Here is a 23,971-nt window from a genome sequence, read left to right as displayed (position 1 = left end):
ACTGGATTACTATTAAATTTCAACGCAGTGTGTCCTTTGAAATGGAAATTTGGGTTGGTTATAGGTTTGCTTAATCGTGCTCGTTCTATCTGCTCAGACCAATACCACTACTTGAATAAAATCGCCAAAATTAAATCTATGTTATGTGCTAATGGATATTCCAGGCAATTTTTTGATAAGGTTTTACAACGTTTCAATTCAGTATGTTCACCAAATACTGACGTCATAAATTTCCAAAACTCTATAACCATACCTTTCCTAGGAAAGGAATCACTCGTATACGCTAAAAAACTATCTAAACTCTTTCAGTTTAAATTTGACATCGACAGTTTTCTCTGTACAAAACTTTTAAAATAAGTACATATTTTTCTTTGAAATCTCCCGTTCCGCAGTCTCTTCGTTCCAACATTGTCTACAAATTCGCTTGTTCGTGTGACACGAACGTGACATACCTACAGTACTATAGGTATGTGATGTCCACAAGGCACTTGGTTACTAGAGCAACAGAACACCTAAATTTAAAAGACATCAACAAACACAGTGCAATTAAAGATCACATTTAGGACTGCAGTATTTGTTCCGACATCCAATTTACATTGGATTCATTCAAAATAATTCGCAACTGTCAATCAGAGTTTGAAACTAAAATTCATGAGACACTCCAAATAAAGCAGCACAACCCCAGGCTCAACAAACAATTATTCGCTGGAGGGGCATCTTTTCTGTTGAATTTGTATTAGATTACGTTTGTTTTATGTTGCTCAGTGGTTTTTTTCTTGATTGCCTTTATGTTGTTCCGCTCACTATCTTGTCTCATGACCACACTCCCGCATAGTTTATGACAGATTGTTACCACCTTTTGTGTTTGTTCGTCAGTTGTTGCTTGTACGCAGATCAATGCAGTTTTATTTATTTTCAGTCATTTATTATTAACATTTCACGAATATTTGTTTTTGTTTAGATGAAATAAGGTATTTTCCTGACGAGGGCAGAAAGTTTTGCCGAAAACGTTTGAAGTTATGTAGCTATTTTATTTTATGTGTTATTTTTTGAATTATGCAATTCAATCTTATTAAGCTGTTATCGATTATCTGTCTATTGTATAAAAACTTTCAATCATTTGGTTTAACAGTAGAAAATTTCCGCTTGTACATAGAGTGTAGTTGGCTGTGAATTCTACCATCCGCTAAATGACGCTGACAAAAGTTATTTTGAATCTCTTGAACAGTTGCAAAAAGCAAAGCTTGAAAAATCGTTCCTTTATGTTCGATTAAGGTTTAGCATTATATTTTTATTCCGACTATCGAATCGACAAATAATAGTTGCTATAAATAACATCGCAAGGTTCCGGTAAAACGAAGAAGCGGCATAATGAGAACAAGCGTACTCGAGACTAACTATTTAGATTTAGAAAATACAAGAACTTCGGTCACAATACCAGAAGTCCAAACTCTAAAGTGCAGGAATTTCGGTTACAATGGGTTACCTTGTTATTTCTTGTTGATCATAAATCAGGTGTATGTTAATTGCTGTAAGAAATACATTTGTTAGAGTGAATAATGTGCAAGTCGTCGTGTCTACCTAGGTAGGCTATTTTGATATAGCATGAGTGGAAAAACTAATGTGGTCCCAGCAAACTTTCTGACATTTTCGACGCTCGTTTGGTAAGCTTTTACCTCGTCAAAGAACCAACTAGACAATCTTTTATTGCATCAGGTTACGGTGGCCTGATCAAGTTGCGCAGCGATTCTATTAGCACATTTTGTAAAGTGTCTTTCACTAACCTTAGTGTCATTGTGTTTTTTGACGCAAGAAGTTACTTGATTTTTTCTTGTCGTTTGTGACGTCATCTTTTCCGTTGTTCAACCGTAAATTGACCAGTCGTTTTATAGCCTATTTCCGTAGATAACGTTTGGTAAGTTGGTTTTATGAATTTTCAGCTTAACGTTGCTATAGTCTTGAAGACATCGAACATTATTTAGCCAAACGAAACAAATCTGTTCTATAAAAAACAGTTTTAACATCAAATTAAATTTTTAAATAGATTAGTTTCGAACAATGCTCTGTTTAAGTTTTTGAACAAACTGAGACTAGGAACTATTCCAGTAGACCACGGTAGACATTATCAAATGGAATAAAAATATAAAAATTAGAGAAAGCAGGTTGGCTTAATGTGGTGTAAAAGAGTGACTCTTTTTTGTTTGTCACGTCAGCTTTATGTTTTCCATTTCTGATTACAAGATTGAAATAATTCAACTAGACGTCACATACGAAGACTAATATTACTGATTCAGGAATTTGGTAGAGGCCTACTATTGTCTTCGTTACGAACGAAAGTTATGAATATTATTTTCCATCAAGATTTTTTTGTTCCAACAAAAAATGTTTTAAGTAATCTAATTTAGCACAATTTTTACTACAAAATTACTCTTCAAAGTTTACAGATAAGCTACGTAGGCTTCCCAATTTGTTGCAAAGGACATTTTGTCAATCGCAGAAAGCAGGGTAGCTTTTGCTAAAGCATTAAAAAGATCTCAAGGAAGCAAATGCAGGCTATGAGAGGAAAAATGACTATCTCCTACTTGTAGTTGTCTTTTCAAGATTTATATCCGCCACTCAGCAAGCAGTGACTTTCATAGATCTCAAAACTTTATAACTTTAGCTTACGTTTGGAACGTTGGATGTTCTTATTTGGTGATCAAGAAAACAAAATCCAGAAGTTGTCTTTTCACAGTGTTACTTGCTGGTCACAGCGGTAAACCATAATTTCTTCGTGGGAAAATTGTAACTTAAAGTTCCCGGATCCTTTCGTCTGCATATAATGACCGAAGAAACACACACTTGAACTTCTTTTCAAAAAGTGTATTTCTGTAAAAATTAGCCCACGGCTACCGAAAACGAGGGGGTGCAACGCGTACACCACTGAAAACTGTCACTACAGAACAGATTACTTGGATAAAAGACGGAACCTTTGTCCAGCTAGCAAGCACTAAGCCAACAGTTAAATGTGCGGCCAACTTTCAAACAATCATTTTACGAATGACCAGAATAGATAGCAATATCTCAAATTCACGTATGCAGTACTGTGACGCAATAAATGAAAGACAATTATGAAGTCATTCCAACAGGTGTTTAAAGCTGATGTAATATTTCCTGTTTAAACAGGCCCAAACAAGTCCAAACAAGTTTGACACAAGTCTATGAACGATGGTGCAATTTTGGCACATTTTCTAGCAACTTCCATGACGTAATATTCAGTAGACTTGAACGGTTTTATATGACGTTTGATTTGTACAGAGATTGGCCGTAACATAGCGGCCCCTAGTTATGACAGTCTAACATGGCATAACTAAAAAAGAATTGAAGGACAATCGTGAGCCAATGAATAAAACACACGATACACAAATTTTTTGAATCACTCACGTTTAAGTTAATACGCAAATACAAAGGGCATGCAAAGAATGAACAGCAATAAGAATAAACACGACGATACATGAAATTGGTACCATAGGTACACGCTAAATGACGCTATATACAATAGTTGCGATAATAACCGACTGTTCCGGGCTCAGACAAGTATCGGCCACCGCAGACAAAACCAGGCTCAAACCCTAACACTTAGGTGTTCTTTACGGGGGCGAGGCACGAAATATCCCTCAACACGTAGTCTACTTTCACTTTCCCCGTACTCTCATCATAGTTGCAGACGGCAACTTTGGCTCTACGAACCACAGGCTTCCCTTTCCTAATTTGTGGAACTACCTCATGCACCCTCCCAAGTTGATACTTCCCACGTTTACCAATGTCTTGGAGAGAACCTACCACTACAAGTTGACCAGGCTCCAAATTCTCGGCCATTTTTAGCCATTTTTTCCGGCCCTGAAAACCTGGCAAGTAAAAATCGATCCATTTATTCCAAAACTGCTGAGAAAGTGACAAATTGAATCGATAATCCCTTCTTAATTGGTCACGATCATGTGGTTGCCCAACAGCACAGTATGGGTCTAATTATGGGGTCAAAAGTGAGGCAGGGGTGATGACAGTAAAATCCCTAGGGTCGTCACTCAAAGGTACCAAAGGGCGTTCGTTCACGATCCGAACGGCACTGCCTGTGTACGTAAGCAGTTCAATAAAATTGGGCTTACGAATTGAAGAGTCCAAAATGTGAAAGAAGTATTTGGTCATATCGGCCACGAAACCAAATCTTTCAAGCCGAAATCTAGCTAAGACATCTGCCAGAGGGTTTAACAAGTCAGACAAGTCAAGACAAGAAGACATTAAATCATTAACACAAGTTCCTCGAAATTCAGACTTGCCATAGTAAACAATGCGCTTTTTTAATTGTGACGTCACAAAGTATGGTAAATACCATTCAAATCCCTTGACATTTCCTGCTTCACCCGCACGCTCAATATAGCCATTAGATTTAAGATCTTTCATGGTGTCAGTAAGGAAATCACGAAGTTCAGGTTGTTTTAAAGCTTTTTTTCTTAAAGCAGCAGCTCTATCTGACGCCAACACAAAATTGTTAGGTAGATCAATATCTTCCTTCAACGGAACAGGTATCTCAAATCGACCATCTTTCAACTCAATATTCGGTTCGACAAGTTCTCTAGCCAAAATATCATTGCGAGACAATTCACAGGTTTCATTTTGCAAAGTCAAATCCTGAATGACTTTATTCAAGTCTGCTATTTCCATATCGCGAGACTCAATTTTACGCTGAAAGCCAGAGATGACATCCGACTCTGAAGACGTCTGCACTCTGCACACTTTAGCAACGCTTTCAACTAAGGGTGACTTACCACCACAAGCCAACCAACCGAGAGGAGTGAGCAAAGCATGCGGTTCACTACGATTGTCACCAACACGCTCTTCTTTTGCACACATCAAATAAGCGTTGTCGTTGCCAATCAGTACATCTACAGTACTACAATCATTCAAATGAAACATATTCACGTCATGAAAATGACGGAAACCACTTAAATCTTGTTTATGGGGTAAAGTTTTAACATCGTCAGCCCAAGCTGGGTTAACCACCGAGGTTATATCACAAAACAGTTCATCAGTCTCTAACGACTGGATGTTGAGTTTAACAAGGTCAGCACAAGTAGGTTTCTGACCAGCCAGAGTATCCATTTTAAACGACGCTTTATCATACGGTTTAAGACCAAGTTCGCACACCAAGTCACTCGAAACAAAGGTCAACTGCGAACCAGGATCATGCTGACAATACACCAACTTCGATTTGCCAGTCATTGGATTCAAAACACGAGCAGCAGTAACGCGGTTAAAGGCTGCTTTAACATTTCCAATCTTAACATTACGCACAGGAACTCTGGCACCAGCCTCATCTTTACCGACCAAATCCAGAGAATCACGTGACGTCACATAAAAATCATGCAGAAGAAAATAGTGTTTCCTATCGTTGGTAGGTCCACACTTACGACAGTTATTTGCATGATTACAGTCTCTAACCATATGCTGGCGCAAACAATTCAAGCATTTGCCAGCTTTCACAATGACATCTCTCCGATCTTTAGGTGTCAAGCGCAAAAATTCTTTACAATTAGACAAAAAATGATATTCAACTTGACCACGTGACGAACAACAAAAACACGCCGGTATGTCACTATGTCTGGCCACACCGCCGCGCGGTGCGCCAACAGCAGTCGAGTACTGCGAACTCCCTGAAATCACATTATCATGGGGTTTTACCGACGTCTGCCTAACCGGACATGAAGGCAATTTTCCTTTGCCAAACTTTTTAAAATGCTGCGACTCACCAGAATCGCCCATTAGCATAATGCTAAAATCAGTCGACTTGCGCGTTTCCTCCCGTACTACAAAATCAAACAAACTCTGAAAAGTAGGTTCCTCAGTGCTACCATACTGATCACCTAAAAAGTCAAGATAACGCTGCTTAGCGTCAAACGGGAGTCGTTTAGCCAAATCCAAAACAAAACGTCCTTCTAATTTATCACGCTGACCATAAGCTTGCGCGTAAAGCAAACACTGCGACAATTCATCTTTAAACTCTTTCAAATCACTGGAAGAGATAGAAGTCAATTTGCTACCATAGCGATACTTTCTAATTTCTGGTTCTGCGAAAAGACCTCCACGAACTCCAAAACGTTGGGACAAGCGAGCTAACGACATTTCTATCCTGTCTTCCTCTGACAAGCCAGGAGTGTCAGAAACCAAATTAGCAATCGTTTGTGCAGCTGTTCTAACACAAGCTGCTTGCAACAAAGTCAAACGAGTTCCCTTAAAGGGCGAAGCTGCCATCAAGGCCATAACACGATTTTTAAAGAAGACAAATGGCATATTATTACCATCGTAACCAATCAAGGCCGCCTTATCGAAGAACGTCCTACTATTTTGGTATTCAAAAAAGCAATCCTGCTGTTGAGAACTCGATTTAGCGGGAGAAGACAAGCTATATCCCTTAAGGGGCTGAGTGGGCTCAGTCACATGCACAGCCCGATCACGATCCTCAAACACGTTAAAATCAGGAGACGCAATACGCCTCTCACAACCACCCAAATTACGTGTAGCTGGGCGATCAAAAACTAGCGGCGCTGAAAACTGTGAAGGGGGCAAAGCATTACTGCTAATGGCGGCCCCGTGACCTGTACGCTCTGGGGGAGGAGTTCGGTTGTAATTTGCAGACCTTGGCTCTACAGCCTTCGGAAGACCCTTAGCCGCGGCCCCGAGACCTCCTGAAACAGCTGGAAAACATGTGGATTGTACAGGTCCACTTACGGATTGAACAGGCGTCTGGAAAAGGTTAGGTAAATTAAACTGTGATTGATGTTCACTTCTGGAATGCCTAGAAGAGCCCTTCCTAGAGCTACGCCGGGAGCCCAACTCAGAACGATATTCAGCTAAAACTACCTCTTTACGTTGTTCGGCCCTCAACTGAGCGTCTTTGAGTGCGAACTCAGCAGCTCTAGCTTCGGCTCTCGCGGCGGCCTCAGCAGCTCTCGCTTCGCCCTCAGCTCTCGCGGCAGCCTCTGCTCGTGCGGCCTCAGCAGCTCTCGCGTCGGCCTCAGCTCTCGCGGCAGCCTCAGCTCGTATGGCTTCAGCTCTTGCGATGGCCTCAGCAGCTCTTGCTTCGGCCTCAGCTTGGATCTGGAGCTCCTCTCGTCTTAACTGTAGGTTAATTTGTGCAACTATCCGTGACGAGCTCTCAGACATCCTAGTGCTTACATTTGAGGCGCTATCCTCAGGATGTATGTCAGCATCCAACCTATCTGAGAACTCACTTTCTTTTTGTTCGAAGTTATTTTTTAACGAGTTAAATTCGGGATCTACCCTATCACGAAGTTCTGCCAAGATTGCAGAGTTAACAATTTTACTCAAAAGAGCATGGAAATGCCGTAATTCCTCTTCTAAAGTAGATAACTTAGATCTAAAAATTAACAGTTCCTGCTTATCACTCAAAGAACCTAGGGCTACAGAAAGTTTCCCAATTTGAGTCAAAATATCCCGTCTAAGATGCCGGGCCTCTCGAACTGACTTAGCCTCATCGTTAATGGGTCCCTCCCCAGAATGGCCTGCCCGACCGCAAAGAACATCATCAGGCTTAAACTCAGTCGAGTCGACGGCGGTCGAGTCCCTGTCACCACCGAGTGTAGACATATTAAATGTTAGGGCTAAATTTAACAATTAAAAAATTAAGTTACACAAACACACAAATTACAGTAGTTATAAAAAACTTAACTGCAAAGACCGTAAAAAATACAAAAAAGAATTTAAATGCACGATACCGTAGCTGTACGAGTATGTGAAGTCCAAACGTCCACAAAACTTGCTTGGATTTTTCCACTTGAATCTTCAAGCACAGATGGATTGCCTTTAATCTTCTTTCTTGCCAATGAATGTCAAAGTTATTTTTCTTCTGTACCAAACTGAGAAGAAATGTCTTTACTTTTTAGCTTAAAGTTCTTCAGTTGCCTACCGAGAAGAAATGTCTTTAATTTTCTTTGCTTCTTAAGACTACCAACCAATAAGATCTTCTTTTATTATTTCTTTGCTTCTAAGTGCTTCTTGGCCTACCAACTAACTAACTTCGTCTTTTATTTTTGCTTCTAAGTGCTTCTTGGCCTACCAACTAACTAACTCCGTCTTTTATTTTTTATGGTCACAGCGGTAAACCATAATTTCTTCGTGGGAAAATTGTAACTTAAAGTTCCCGGATCCTTTCGTCTGCATATAATGACCGAAGAAACACACACTTGAACTTCTTTTCAAAAAGTGTATTTCTGTAAAAATTAGCCCACGGCTACCGAAAACGAGGGGGTGCAACGCGTACACCACTGAAAACTGTCACTACAGAACAGATTACTTGGATAAAAGACGGAACCTTTGTCCAGCTAGCAAGCACTAAGCCAACAGTTAAATGTGCGGCCAACTTTCAAACAATCATTTTACGAATGACCAGAATAGATAGCAATATCTCAAATTCACGTATGCAGTACTGTGACGCAATAAATGAAAGACAATTATGAAGTCATTCCAACAGGTGTTTAAAGCTGATGAAATATTTCCTGTTTAAACAGGCCCAAACAAGTCCAAACAAGTTTGACACAAGTCTATGAACGATGGTGCAATTTTGGCACATTTTCTAGCAACTTCCATGACGTAATATTCAGTAGACTTGAACGGTTTTATATGACGTTTGATTTGTACAGAGATTGGCCGTAACACTTGCCATGTTGACTCTAAAAGAAAACTCCGCATAGAAAGGAGTCCTCAAACGAGTTCAAGAGCAATCTTTACACGGATCAAGAAAAAAAATCCACATTAGTGTGAAATGTTTAATAAGTAGGCTATTAGCAGGCCTGCTGATTTTGCTTACAAAGGAAAAGTAGCTTACACTACTGGTAAGCCACACAATATTCAATGAAAAATTTCAATGGCAATAAATTAGGATATAGATCGCAGGAGAATGATGACTTTTCCAATGTTTTGCTTTTAGAATTTCGAAAAATGTATTTACATTGATCTGTTTTAAAGTTTACAATAGTTTTTATTTCTGCACACTTTATGCAGCACCGGATCAATTGGACAGTTTTTGACAACAAATGAAACTATCGGGTCAAAGATAAATCCACAATTATTACAAAAAGTTGAATTTTCTAGCTTGTTGGAAAAGGTCTACAGCTTAACTTAGCAATAGATTTATAAAAGCAAAATTTTGACGCTGCAAAGCGCTGCATGACTTAACAAAGGAACTGAAACGATAATATCACGATAATGGAAGCACTGCTGCACATGTTCAAACTACCACATCGTGACGTGAGAGAATATTTATGGCAGTGTGAATGTGGTGTTTTTTTTTGCCTTGCGCGTCAGCGATAAGCTGCGACTTAAGCTGTCGCTTAAAAACCTTAATTAAGCCGTTACTGCTTTGATATTGCAGGTGCACTAGATGAACTATAGGAAGTATAAATAGCTTTTGCCTTGGAAATGTTGTTTAGCCTACTGAAAGCAACATTCTTGATATACTTGCAATTAATAATTTTCTCAGCAGTAAGGGTAACTGGAGATATAATAAATAGCAGGAAACAATCATATCCTATGACAAAAGACGCAATGTTGGTTATATCTTACATCGCGATAGCGCAACATTTCATTGCTGTTTCAAACGGACTGTTAATTAAATGACTGCCTGGCCTCGATTGCAACCAAGGATACCAAAATGTTGCAATAGAGCTCAACGAGTGTGTACAGTATAATGCTGGCAAACCTACATGTAATATTTTGCGTGTCTTTCAGTAGTAGCATGTCAGTTAGCACAAATACGAGGAGTAAATGTATATTACGCACTGCAAGTGGACATGTGAACCACTTTGTTGTGTCATTTTCGGAAACTTTAGGTTGATCTTTTGTTAAAATCGCTCAATAAGCATTAGAAAATAATGTAGTAATCCTATAAAAAAATGGCTTGCTCGTATATACAGCATACAATTTGAAGGTGACACAGGCTATTAGGTTCTGACGAGAGTAGCAAAGAGACCTATAAAAGTTGCTTTAATTCGCTTTGCTTGTTTTTTGGCTTGGCATTGGGCACTTTTTAAAGCGTTGATCGCATTTATTGTATGTACAGTTGTACACTGTACAGCATCTATAGAATGCTTGTAAACAACCAGTTACGACAGACAGTGACAGCGTTTTGCATCATATGGGAAAAAACTTTTTTTTTTTGCCAAAGTTGTCTCCTCAGGCACTTTGAGGAACGTAGGCTATAAACTAATCGGAAGGGAAAGTATAACAAGCTATTGCCTTAGCACATAGACTTAGTTTGTTGCCATCTGTTTGCTGGCCGTGGAAATGTGGCTTAATATTGTTGCGACATAGGTGCGAAATTACGGTGCTATGTGGTAAATAACGAAGTGTCGTGCAACCACAAAGCAGTGTTCTTTTCATTTGGATACCGCAGAGCACGCGACCTTTGCCGTGAAACATCCAAAAGTTAAGCTAGATTTAAGACACACAAAGGAATACAAACTTAGCTTTAGTGTATGTATTATTTCAAGTAAGGCTGTAATGACTTAGTTTTGGAGCGGTGAGGAACAATGAGTATTTCATACTTTTTTATGTATTTATTACTAACAGCTTTTGTAAAATGGAAAGATGTAGGCTATTATGTACATACTTTTTTTTTTATAAAATTTAAAAAACTTCAAAAAACATTTCTGTACAGTTTTAATTTAGGTCACAATTTTATTTGTAGCAACGAAGATCAGTAATGTGACTGGAGTAAAGACTAAAAGTGTATTAAAATTTGTATTTTTAAACTAAGTGAAATTGGACCGATGTGAGAAAATGCCTAAAGACAGTATTGAACGAGCGCCAGAAGAAGGAGATTACACATTTTTCTGTTTCACACCCAAGTTTTTGCAATGCTTCAACAATGCGAAAGGTTTTTTGGCTATGTATTGCATCTTCGCCATCATCGCAGGTAAGACGATTTAGTTTTGCCCTAAAAAAACTAGGCAGCAGTCAGCCTTTTCTACATCTATATTGAGGAAACATCTGCAAAGGTTGAACGAATGTACAAAAGACTAATGTGTTCTTATAATTTCAACTGGAAAGATAAACCTATTTGTACTTGAAAACGTCATTCTGCGTCAATTGTCAAACGATGACCGCGACTAGCGATCGAAAAGCTTTTATCAAAAACATCACAACACGACATATAACAACAGTATGCGAGAGTTTAAACTTGGGTGGTAAACAAAACATCGGGTTTAATGGCTTATTGAACTTACTGAATGCAGGAACTAAATCCACACATCCTTCATGGAAATTTTTTCTGCAAAGCAGGGAAGCCTAACTTTGACCTTGAAACTAAATCAGAATAAGAAACTGTGCGCACTAATGATGTTAAAATAGGTTGAGTTTCGCTTCTGGCAGCAGGATCGTTGTTTACTTCACAAATGTAGCGTAGACACAAACGGCCTGTTTTGCCCTGATGCTGCCATGGAAGCAGCTGAATGCTGAATTTGTGAAGTAATAAAAAATATCTGCACCATGGTGCTCATTTTTAGCTAGGTATTTTATTATAACATTTGCATTATGGCTATTCGAAGCGATTTATTATTTGGTCGATATGTTACAATATGAAACTATAATGCGGTTGAAACTATGATACTGAAATGAAATTGTTTGCAAGAAAAGTAAGTTTAAAACGCAACCAATGCAAAGAAATCCCAAGTAAAAAATTGTCGAAAATGTTTGCTTTGAATACTTCTAAATCTAAATAGGCTAATGGGTCAATTCTTAAACGAATATCGCTCAAGGACACTCACTTCCAATTTCGTTGAGTTCGCTGCTTTCGAAAACTTTGTTTCCTTTCGTTTCAAATTGAGGTTAATTTCGTTTTTATTTTTAAAAGAAATAAAACAAAATTCTTTACATAGACTTGAAACCAACCAACCAAGCTTAAAATTAACGCAATTAAAACTTAATTCGAAACGAAACTAACAAAATATCTTACGATCACTTGAAACAATATATTCCTGATTGAAAATGCCTTAATTTCCTAACACATTTGTTACGGCACGTCTTTCATTTTCAAAAATACTTAAAGACGTCAAATGCTTTGTTACACATTTCAGGTCAGGCTTTACGTGATTTGACATAGCTTGGGCCGATGTCTATGTCAAATATTAAAACGGAAGCTTGCTTGAAAACCACTAAAGCGGCTTTATGATGCAACTATGCAAATCTTTTTGATTGAGTAATCAACTTTTTCAAAAGCGCACCGTCAAAGACTGTTGCATATATTTTAAACCAAGTTATAGTTCATCATTAAATCATTTTAACATAACATCTGTAACCAAGTCATACCATAATACGTTTGATAAATGAAACAATCAGCATGTGCTGCAAATTATGAATTATGAGCAAAGCACAGAATTATGATATGGATAGGTTAGAGCCTAGGATTTTTGGTGACCTAAGTACAGACCTACATGTATACAGTCAGTGATGGGCATCATCGGCGATAATTTATCGGCGATAATTATCGGCGATAAATTTTTATCGCTTATCGTTATCGCTCAATTATTTTTTCAGTTATCGTTTATCGTTATCGCCAAAGGCAATATTTGATTATCGCCGATAATTAATCGCCGATAAATTTTATTTTGGATCAATACACAAGTGGAAAGACCATGAAAAGTAATGTTTTTACTAGCCACCTAGTTAATGAAACTAAAATTAAAACCAGTTCTTTTTCAGTGCCTGAAGTGTGTGTGCACAGGTCGTTGTCAGGGGAGGGGGCACGCCCCCCTGCAGCAACGGCCCTGACAACACAATAATTTTTAGAGTTGCAAATTGCAATGCAATGAAATGCATGCAACAAGTCTCTTATTGTTGTTTTGCTGCAATCAGCAATCGCGAGGAAATTTTACAATTAAAATGTAAGCGCACAGGCGGTACAGATTCCTTTGAAGCGAAGCGAAAGAAATTGGCAAGTGGTCACAAACTTACGTCACAAACTCAGTTTAAAAGACAAAATTCATACACAATAACAACACAAGATCGGTTATAGACTGTAAGATTGATCTTTTCTAGCTTGGCGATATAGGCTAACTTTAATCCAAAAATAATAACCAAATGCGTAAGTGCCATTTAACTTAAAAAGTTAACCCATTTGTGCCGAAAGTGAAAGTAGGGCCTACTCAAAAAAAAATTCGGAAAACTTAAATATTGCATAATTACGACCTAAAAAATATATCACAATTATTTTTTTCCTAATTGTGTTTGTACTTTTTGAGAAAAAAGCCGTCCTATAAGACGCTAGGAAAATCCGTTATCAAATTTCACAAGTTTCTTGTGCGTAATGCTTAAGCGTTATTACATTTTACTTATCGCTCAAAGTGATAAATGGGAAATGTCTTGTTCATGTCTTGTCATGTCATTATTGTCATCAAGCATTTTATTGAAATGAAAGTTCAAAAAATATGAAGATGAAAAGTAGCAAAGTAACACAACATCACTGAAACAAGTCATTGCGGAATATGATATTGCTTGAAGCATTTGACATGCAGACCGACATCACAGTTTTTGCATCTTGTAGTAGTTTTTGCATGATAATAGGCGCATCGAGTTGCGTGGTAAAGTTATGCTAAATACAGTTGGTCACAGCGGTAAACCATAATTTCTTCGTGGGAAAATTGTAACTTAAAGTTCCCGGATCCTTTCGTCTGCATATAATGACCGAAGAAACACACACTGGAACTTCTTTTCAAACAGTGTATTTCTGTAAAAATTAGCCCACGGCTACCAAAAACGAGGGGGTGCAACGCGTACACCACTTAAACTGTCACTACACAACAGATTACTTGGATAAAAGACGGAACTTTTGTCCAGCTAGCAAGCACTAAGCCAACAGTTAAATGTGCGGCCAACTTTCAAACAATCATTTTACAAATGACCAGAATAGATATCAATATCTCAAATTCACGTAGAAAGTAACTGTGACGCAATAAATGAAAGACAATTATGAAGTCATTCCAACAGGTGTTTAAGCTGATGTAATATTTCCTGTTTAAACAGGCCCAAACAGGTCCAAACAGGTCTTATGAACGATGGTGCAATTTTGGCACATGCTTTAGGAATTTCCATGACGTAATATTCAGTAGACGAACGGTTTTTATATGACGTTTGATTTGGTGAAAATTGTCGGGAACAACAGTATAACCTTTTTCATTTACCTATGCAACATAGCCTACCTCAATCATATATTTTTATTCCCACTAATACATTGCCTATATATTGTAATTCTTATCTTAACAACTCAGCGTTCTGCCATTGCTTTAATGGTGGTGTTCACAAAGAAAACAAAAAAAAATTATCTGAAATTATCAGTAATTTACGATAATTATGTTATTGTTCTTAAACAAACACGACTAATTTAACAAGCTTGATGGATTTCACAGTATGCACATTTTTACTACCAATAACACTTAAGATTACTGATAAATTTTCAAGCATTTTGCGTTTTTTGGATTTTTTTCAATTATTGCTGACTTTGCTGTACGGTAGCCTAAACAGCCCTTTAAGCAGAAAGCAAAATACAAATAAGTTTGGAATTATTTATGGTATTTTGATAAAAGCATCCAACTGGTATCTGAAGGTATAATTATAAGCACGGCGGTTACCTCAGTGGTTTGATTCTGGATCAAGAGGTTGAAGATTCGATACCTACTGCCGCTGTTGCGATTCTATTCATGCATAACTACAAAACTTTTGTCCCTTTACAGTATATTATGTTCGAATTTTCGTCATGTTGATGAAAACAGTTCGTGCTGCAAGGGATGGGACAGCGCTAATCAAGAAAAAAAAATTATCGTTATCGGACATTATCGGCGATAATTTATCGTTTATCGTTATCGCTTAACTTTTTTTTGATTTATCGTTTATCGTTATCGCTTTAGGCATTTTTCGTTTATCGATTATCGTTATCGCTTAACTGAAAAATGAGTTATCGCGCCCAACACTGTATACAGTACATTAGCCTACAACTAAACCAACGTACAAAAAAAATGAATGTAAAAACCTTCTGGATGCGGGTACCTGCTACGATGCAAAGGCCAACTTCTCTATTGTAAGTTTAATACAAAAAAACATGACTTCATTTTGACTTAACCTGCACGGTACCTCAATAATATGGTCAGTGAATTTATTAAGACAAGGCTTTTCTATAACAAGACCAAGACAGTTTATTGAAGGACATTTTAACGAAACGATAGTATGACGAAAATTATTTTCCTTCAAAATTTACCTAAACGAAGTACTGTATTATCAAAGACGAGCTTACTGTTGTGAAGAAAGAGTATAGTTTCGTGTCATTTTGTTCTTATAGAATGTTAATGAAATGGCGTTTGTATCAATGCTCTTTTCCTTTCAGTAGATTGTCGTGTGAACTGTCTTTGCCCCATGTTTTTCTCTCTAGAATATCCTGTTATCTTTACTTGCTCTTCTGCTCCAGGGACGTAGCCACGGGGTCTTGGGAGAGCAATCGCCCCCAAAATTGTTATCTTAGCCCGTGAGAAATGAGTTTTTGATGCTATTACAACGTTTCAATTACATTGCACTGCATGTCAAATGACGCATCACAAATGCTTGACTGCATTCAGTGGCTATATTTTTAAACAAATTTTTTATTTCAAATATAATGTTTCCCCCTCAACAGTTGATTTTTCTCCTCTAAAATTTTATCTTTAACTACGTTACTGTTTTTCTCTAATACTACAAAAGACAATATGTATTTAAAAGGTGATTATTTTGCAGGGTCGATGATCGGCGGAATCACTAACACTAACATTTCAGCCCTTGAGAGACGGTTTGGACTGGATAGCTCCGAATCAGCCTTTGTGGTTGTATCCTATGACATCGCTTTTTGCCTCATCACTGTATTTGTGACTTATTTTGGTGCCAAATCCCACGTACCTCGTCTTGTTGCCTTAGGAGCTGCCTCGTTTGGATTAGGAGCTTTGGTGTACGCTTTACCCCATTTTACATCACCACTCTATGACTTCGGTGTTTCAGTTTCAGGTCCTATATAGTATGCATAGTAGCGTAATAGGCTGTAGATGTAGCTTAGGCTAATTAGCTCATTGCTTGAAAACATTTAAACAGCTTACCAAAATACCGTGTGTTTTTGCTGCTTTTGCTTAGATGCTTATTTCACAAACATAAACGATGCATCATTGCTCTATAGTAGGTTGGGTTAGCAATCTCACTAAATGTATTTGTTGATGCACTTTCTGTGATAGCCTAAGTCTAGTTACAAGCTTTGAAGAGCAAATCACTCGTTCCAATTCCAGCAGACTTGGCTAGCTACAATATGAAGAAATTTGTTTGTATTATATTTTGCACAGAAATTAAATTTAGTAAAAAAGTAGTGACGAGTTTATTCAAAAGATTTCGTGATAAAGTTCAATAGAACTTTTATTGTCAAAACTGACATAGATGTTGATTTTGGAATTCTTCAGACGTCTGTACAAGTGACAGGAAAGACTGTACTTTGGCGGAGGAAAATTTGCACTACAATTTATATATTTTGTTGCTTGGCCAACTGCTGATGGGGTTTGGGGCAACACCTCTTTATACTCTCGGGATAACGTTTATCGAAGGCAGTGTTTCGAAGAACCAGGCACCTATTTACATTGGTATGTTGAAAATTTTTTGTAGATTCGGGCATGCTTCTAACCAGTTGCGTCAAATATTCGAGAACAAACTTCAATAAATAGCGTATTGAGCAATTTGTTTCTAATCTGTTTATTGATGATGCCAAAATCAACTTGATAGCCTACACATGGATGTTCTGATTAAACGACTTGCAGATATTTAAATTAGGCTTGTCATGTTTTTTAACTTATGCATCTTAAAGTGTTTTTGATTCACCCGTTTGTATTAACGATGCTAATACCATTATTATACTGTTGCAGCTTTCCAAACTGAGATAACTGACAGGGCACAATTTGTTCCTTGGTCCGCTGCTATTATGTTGTATTTTTTTTCAGGTTTAGCAAATGCCTGTGCTCTTTTTGGTCCAGTGATTGGATTTACTTGCGGAGGGGCTCTTTTATCTAATTTCTATGTAGACTTCGACAAGGTCGATGTTAGCAGGTGCATTATAGCTTTATACAGTATAATAGCCTGTAATCTTGCTATGAAAACAATCAACATATTTGTAATGTTGAGGTTGCTGAATCTCTTAAAACTTTTCAAAGATAGGTTGTCGTTTGGTACAGAAAGTTAAATGTTCACTTCATGGCAAAACCAACATGTCTTCAGGTAAAAAAAATTTCTAAAATTGTACAAGAAACACTTGATACAATTTATGACTAACTGTGTGATCTCTTCTTGCTAGAAGGTACCACGACTACCTTGAAAGCAAAAGTATACATTTTACAGCTGGCTGAAGGTAGAAAAGCAATCTACTTCTCTAGACCAACACTTATTCTACATCACTCTCTCATAAAAACTATGCGTCCGCCCGTTAGCTCAGTGGTTATGCGTCTAACGCAAGATCACCCGGGGCTGGCTCGTTTCTCGGGGTGTGCGTTTGCGCAACGCATGCTATATGCATTTGATGTTTATTACGCAGACCTCTACAGTATAATGTTTTAGTATATGTCATATTTAGCATTGGACTTGACTCAACCGATTCGGGATGGGTTGGTGCGTGGTGGGTTGGACCTTTAGTCATGATGGCGTTTTGTTGGAGCACAATTCTACCCTTTTTCGGGTTTCCTAAGCAATTGCCAGGTACCATAATTTTTACAAGAACAATTATGATACATTAGAATCAAATGCAACTACTGTACTGTATACGAAGTGGGTTATATTATAGTCCTAAACCAATTATATGTAACATGCAGTTGTATTTTTCATCCACCGATAGTGTATTTCGACGTTTTTGAAAATTAATAGTAAAATTGTACATTCTGCAGTAGGCTATATTTCCTATGCCTTTTTGATGTTTACAAAGTGACAAATATGATTCGTTTTCAAGGAACGGCCCAAAACAGGGCAGAGCGGATTTCCGAGGCTCATGTGTCAGGTGACATGGAAACAGTGAAGACTCTTGGGGAACATAATACACTTCAAAATTTTCCAGCCGCTGTCGTAACTTTGATGAAGAATCCAGTCTTTGTTCTGATGCTATTTGCCGGTTGCTTGTCAGGTGGCACTGTAGCCGGAGCAACCTCATTTTTAGCGAAGTATGTTGAAAACGAGTTTAACGAGACAGCTGGGCAAGCAGCAATAATTGCAGGTAGGCTTGGTTTGCAAATTGTGAACTTTGATATTTCAACTATTGCCTGCTGACGTAGGCTACAGCGTCTGGTGGATGCACCGTAAATGGATTTTTTAGCTTAGCTCCATACAACGTAGACGGTGACCTGAAGTTTTATTCATTGACAAGTATTTGACTAAACATGATTTCCTTACCAACGATATTGTTTGTAATTTCAGTATAGGCCAAGTGATGAATGTGCATTGAATATGTGGCTCTTGCATGACGTCAAATTTTTCCTATTGTTGTCTGTGTGTATCAACACATTTTTTTAACTCTTTCTATTATAAAATAGAGCATTTTCATGTAAGCCTAATGATGAAATATTTATGGATAAAAGCTTATGATACACTGGAATGTTTTTCTCCAACTTTAGTATGTTAATGGTCTTGCTCATGTTCTCAATCACAAAAACAAAACTTTAATTTCGTTTACTAAGCATAAGCTGCAATTATAACTTATTTAAACAAGCTACGTGCTTTATATACATTGACCGCCAAAGTTGTAGTGCTGATTAAAATCTTTGGTTTTTAGGTGCTGTGCTTGTTCCTGCTGCTGCTGGTGGTCATTTGGTTGGAGGAATTGTTATATCAAAGTACAAATGGAAAACTTTTCAAATAATGATATACAGCATGGTGTGCTGCTTTATCGTTGCAGCTTTGACGCCTGGTTTGTTACTGAACTGCGACAACGCCAAAGTAGCCGGAATAATATCGCATTATAGGTAGCTCATGAGTTTGTAGGACTCAAATCTATAACACAAACTTTTTAGGTCAAAGCTTAAATCGTTTGAGATGTAATAGCCAGTGTAGCAATAAGATCATTTAGTTTATATACGTAACGAAAAAAGTAGATTTGTTTTACTTTCCAGATTAAAAGTACAAAAATCAAGAAAACATGGTGATGAATCTTGATACAATTCTTTTCTATTTCAGAACCGGAGAGAGCTTAGGAAACGAGAGAAGTTTGATATCTCCATGCAACGTTAATTGTAGCTGTCAAGAGGAATTCTATGTCCCTTCTTGCGGAGCTGACCAGTTAACATATTTTTCGCCGTGTCACGCAGGTTGCTTAACTGCCCGTGAGGACAAAAGCAATCCTGGCGAGAAGGTATGTTGGCCTGCCATATCAATAGCTAAAAGTCGGTTTATTTAACGTTAAATAACGTTATTTCACATAAAAATGATCAAGTTACACACTTTTTCACAAAAAGGAACTTTGAAGCTCATTCTCGTGACTGTTGAATCATGGCTTGTACGGTCATGGTTGAATTTGTTATTTTAAAAACAGTCTTACTAAACCTTGTTGTATCATCACGTGTATTTAGCGATGCGCTCGATATAGGTTACTAGTTCGTGAGGCTGTTCAAGGAAAGTGTCCCTGTTTTTCCAAAATAACTTTTTGATGAAGGGTTTTGTTTAATTTTGTTTCGAACGTCGCTTCATTGCGCTTGCAACGAAAATAAAACAAGCGAAATTAAGCAGAAATTGCCCCAAAGCTGGTCGTCTTATGTGCCACGTTCTGCAAAAAATTACTAAATGGTTAGACTTACGAATGTTCAAGACAAAACATTTTAAAACTTTTCTGAAAAAATAAAGTTAACGTACTTTTCCTTTTGTCTTCATTTCGTTCTGTTGCACTTGGAATTTACTTTTTGGTTGAAGTGTGGTTTTCGTTTTATTTCAAAACCTCTTTTGTAGAACAAAATGCCATTACATTCTGTTTTATCAAAGCCAATTGTTTCTAAAGAATTCTACCAGTGAGTGCTAAACGTTTTGATGGCTGGACTACTGAGGTTAAACACCTGTAATATCATCTCTCAAATCAAGCCAATGAGTATGTTTTAACTTGCAACACGTTAAGAAATATTAGGCTACCATAGCTTTTGCGGGTGTATCGGATAAGCCAAAGTCAACATTTTTCAAACGTTTATTGACAAAGGTTTGATTAAAAGTTTATCCTACGTTTTAAGCTACTCATATTATCTCATTACTTGGCGATTGTTTAAAAGTTTTACTTTAGAAGGCCATGTGCATAACGAATCGACAGTGACTGAAGTCACTCCTGACAGAAACAAGAGCACCATACTCCACCAAATAATTTGCCTAATTTGCTAGTTTGAGTCTCACTTGCAGCTTGAATGTTGGCCTATTAGCTTGGCGCTGGTGTTATTTCATGCAGCCTAACTCTGTCAAATCAGCCGTTTGTGTACATTACAATTCTTACGGCAATACCATCTACATTGCCATGTATCCCCACTAAAAGTGTTTGGAAGACAAAAGTGTTATATTTTACAATGGAAGTAAATCATATTTTAATTTGCGAAGTTTCAAAAACTTTTCCATTTTCTTTTGTAATTTTTAACTAACATGTAGCAAAATTAGCTAAAGTTATTAGTTTTGTTGTTGGTTGTTTCCAGTGGTGTCATGATTTATGACATCACACGGCGATTTACATCCAAACTTAGCCGTTTGCAACACATACGTTTTCCGCTCGTGATAAATCTGTTTTTTTGACTTGGTGGAAATTTCGAATGATTAATAAAACAGCTCAACAGGAGAATAACACAGCCATAGTTCCTCATTTTCAACGAACGAGTTTGGCTTCAAATTCTTTTTTAAGCATGTGAAAATCAGGTTATGACAATCATACTGTAATTGCAAGTATACTGTATATTAACAGTGTATATAGCGTAGTCACGTTATTTAATACAAAATCGGATAGTTTAGTGATTGAATTTACAACAATATGAAGAGTTGCTATTTCCGATCACGTCACGTGGTTTCAAGGCTTTATTTTACAGTGTGTCATTATGACTAAGCAAAATAACCCAAATATTAAAATAAACTTTTGTAGCAATTCTCAACATCGTTTATCATTGATCGTAGTAGTATAGCATCGAATTTATTACATTGTTATAAAATGCCTAAGGGCAGACTTATTAGGAAGCCATACCAGCAAGCACTTTTGATCGTTTGCACTTTGATTTAACGTTGACAGTCATTGAACCAACAGCTGGGCACTGATTTGTTGCAGCGGGCATTCCTCGTGGCTGCCTTCAAGCTTTTTCACAATTTTTTTTAAGCCTAATGCGGTAGAAGAATTTCATCAATTCTGATATCCGTCAAGCTTGCAGGAATTTTTTAAGCAAACCTCAATGACGTCACTCTTTTCTCTGTAAAGTTAGACAACATCCTTATTATACAGTTGGACCAAAATAATTCTACTTTGAAAACAGATTGCCAACTAATCAATATATAACGATTGACGATCACTGCAACAACTGTTGTACAACTAATTCAACAAATCATTAGTGACTTACGTACCAAAAGCAAAGATTTTGTGCTCTAAAAGTGATGCTAAATTTATGGAATCTAGAAAGCAGCTATTTATGGCTCCAATCTTAAATGACAACTGAGTAGCTACGCTGTGACATTAACCTTTGTTCTACTTTCATAGATATATGATGATTGTGAATGTATCAAAGAAAATTTGGGTCCAAATGCCAACATTAGTTCCTATATCCAACCGGGGTTTTGTTCCCAGCCATGTTCCAATTTAAAGATTTTTCTTCCAATCATATTCCTGGTAGCTTTCTTCGTATTTCAGTCGCACACCGCTGCGACAGTAATTACTTTCAGGTTAGTTTATGGCTTGGTGCACGGCGTAGGCTATACTTATTTTTCGTTACGTACTGTACCATTGGCCTATTTTTAATACTGTTTCGGCTTTCAGTTATAAACGTAACTCATTGTGCTTAAAGCTGCACGGCTTCGGTTGAGAACCCTGCTTTGACGTAACCGCGGTCCATTACACGTGAAATAGTGGGCAGAGAATTCAGTAGTTTTGTTTGCAGTGTGTTTTTCTTTGTGCGTAGCCTACTTGTTCCAAGACAACCCAACCATTGTATCACTGCTATATTGCTAGCCCACAAGGATTACCTCAGAAAGATCGTCTCATGACTTCTGAATACATTGAATACATGACTTCTGAATTTGAAATAGAAACATTGTAAATACCGAAGTCACATTCTATTTTTCCAGAGTCGTTCCAGAACCACTTCGGGCCTTTGCGGTGGGGCTGGCGTGGTTGTTCTTTCGTGCCTTAGGAACCATTCCCGGTCCAATTCTATTCGGGAAGTTCATTGATGACACTTGTATTTTGTGGCAAACTCGTCGCTGTGACGGCAGCAATGGTTCCTGTTGGATTTACGATAGCGACAGCATGGCTATCACTTTTTTAATTCTTGGTAAGTATGTGCTTCGTATTACATTATGTAGGAATAAATGTAAATCGTGATTATTTAGTCTAAATGCTTTTTTCATAAAAAAAAAAGCTCTTATTGCTGGTATTGTTGTAGCAATGTCGACTGGCATAGTACGTTTGCAATCAAATTACTTGAAGAATATTTTGTGGCAAATTAAAATTCGAATTTTAGTTTATTCGTTTCCTGCATCAAATGAGGATTCTTATTCGTCTGTAGATCAACTTGTTCTTGGCTTGATAGAATGCAATAAAGAGAAGGTTTTGACTTGAAGTATTTCTGTCAAAAAAATTATTATTTCAGTTTTATTCACTTTTTTTCAGCATTAGTTGGAAACTTGCTTGCGGGCATCGCATATGGATTGATGCTATTTGTATACAACCCGCCAGATGACAGTAAAGATTTCAAAAAATCAAAAACGAAGGAACTGCAACAGTGCGACAACGAAGCCTTTACTGACATTGAAGCAGCAGAACACTAACCTTGCACCTCAAAGCATAGCAGTTTTTATTTTTTACCCGAGTCTAACGTTGTAATCCATATTGCGTTGATACAAAAGCAGCCTCCCAGACATCTAAACTCATCATATTTATATTGATCTAACGTCTGCATACGTTAGAATCAGTGTAAAATGACCGGTTTTGCTGTCTGGGTTATGTGTTGTACTTCTGTCAGGTATCAATTGCAGACTGCATAAGCAACACTGTGGACAAGTGAATACATTTTTGTACTAACCGACATTTGGTGATGTTTAACCGACATAAAGTCAATGGTAACCGATGGAATAGACACCTGTGCAGGATAGAACAGTTTTCAGCTTGAATTATGTCCAAGAAGAAGATGTTCTCTATTAAATAGCTTGGTGCTAGCTGGAGCTAATCCATATTAGATGAGAGTCAAAAAGAAACGAAGTTCTTTGCAAAAAAAAATAATTCAAAACAAAACGAAATTAAAAAAAAGAATTTTGAGAGAAAAAGAAGAAAAGTATTTGAAATAGCTTTAAAATATTGCAAGAATGGATAGGCTACTAAACACTTGTAGAACTAAGATGGAGTAGCCTAATTAAAAAATGCACAATCTACATCCGACTTCCTCATACTCCAAGGTGCTGAACGCAGAAAATGAAAACCTAAAGCAATTAAAAATCAACTTTTTTCACTGCATTGAAAATGTTCCTTAGATAGAAACAGTTGGCCTTTGTCTGCAGTTAGTATTTATTAATGTCTTATTAAGCATTTTTTCCAGATCATGAAACCAGTATTAAAGTGATGTAATTTTTACTTTGTGTGCAGCTGCATGTTCTTGAGACGTTGCTGATCTATTTGTTTTAACTTGTTGAACCTATTTAAATCAGTTTGTATTCTTTGAGGATTCTGCTCTTGTTT

The 23,971-nt window shown here is 37.3% G+C and overlaps 1 protein-coding gene across 1 annotated transcript; it reads left to right on the top strand.

Annotated features, from left to right (window-relative positions):
* The first annotated feature begins 10,751 nt into the window (after positions 1 to 10,751).
* On the top strand, positions 10,752 to 23,324 carry LOC145775787 (solute carrier organic anion transporter family member 4C1-like). The gene is made up of 11 exons (XM_082587155.1): positions 10,752 to 10,969; positions 15,811 to 16,074; positions 16,515 to 16,691; positions 17,046 to 17,151; positions 17,672 to 17,793; positions 18,041 to 18,301; positions 18,857 to 19,046; positions 19,258 to 19,432; positions 21,782 to 21,963; positions 22,366 to 22,571; positions 22,910 to 23,324. Exons 1-11 carry the CDS (start codon positions 10,834 to 10,836, stop codon positions 23,065 to 23,067), a joined length of 1,977 nt encoding a protein of 658 aa, XP_082443281.1. The 5' UTR covers positions 10,752 to 10,833; the 3' UTR covers positions 23,068 to 23,324.
* Positions 23,325 to 23,971: the final 647 nt, after the last annotated feature.

Source organism: Aplidium turbinatum, chromosome 8 (assembly GCF_918807975.1).
Source record: "Aplidium turbinatum chromosome 8, kaAplTurb1.1, whole genome shotgun sequence".
In the NCBI taxonomy this organism is placed as follows: domain Eukaryota; kingdom Metazoa; phylum Chordata; class Ascidiacea; order Aplousobranchia; family Polyclinidae; genus Aplidium; species Aplidium turbinatum.
The sequence above is the reverse complement of the archived record's forward strand: the minus strand, read 5'-3'. Positions and strand labels throughout refer to the sequence as shown.

Bases quoted from the DNA above. Each gene is read 5' to 3' on its own strand.
- LOC145775787 (XM_082587155.1), top strand. From the start codon at position 10,834: ATGCCTAAAGACAGTATTGAACGAGCGCCAGAAGAAGGAGATTACACA. The intron at 18,302-18,856 runs GTAGGCTTGGTT...TTTGGTTTTTAG, and splicing joins GCAAGCAGCAATAATTGCAG to GTGCTGTGCTTGTTCCTGCT. The intron at 21,964-22,365 runs GTTAGTTTATGG...CTATTTTTCCAG, and splicing joins GCGACAGTAATTACTTTCAG to AGTCGTTCCAGAACCACTTC.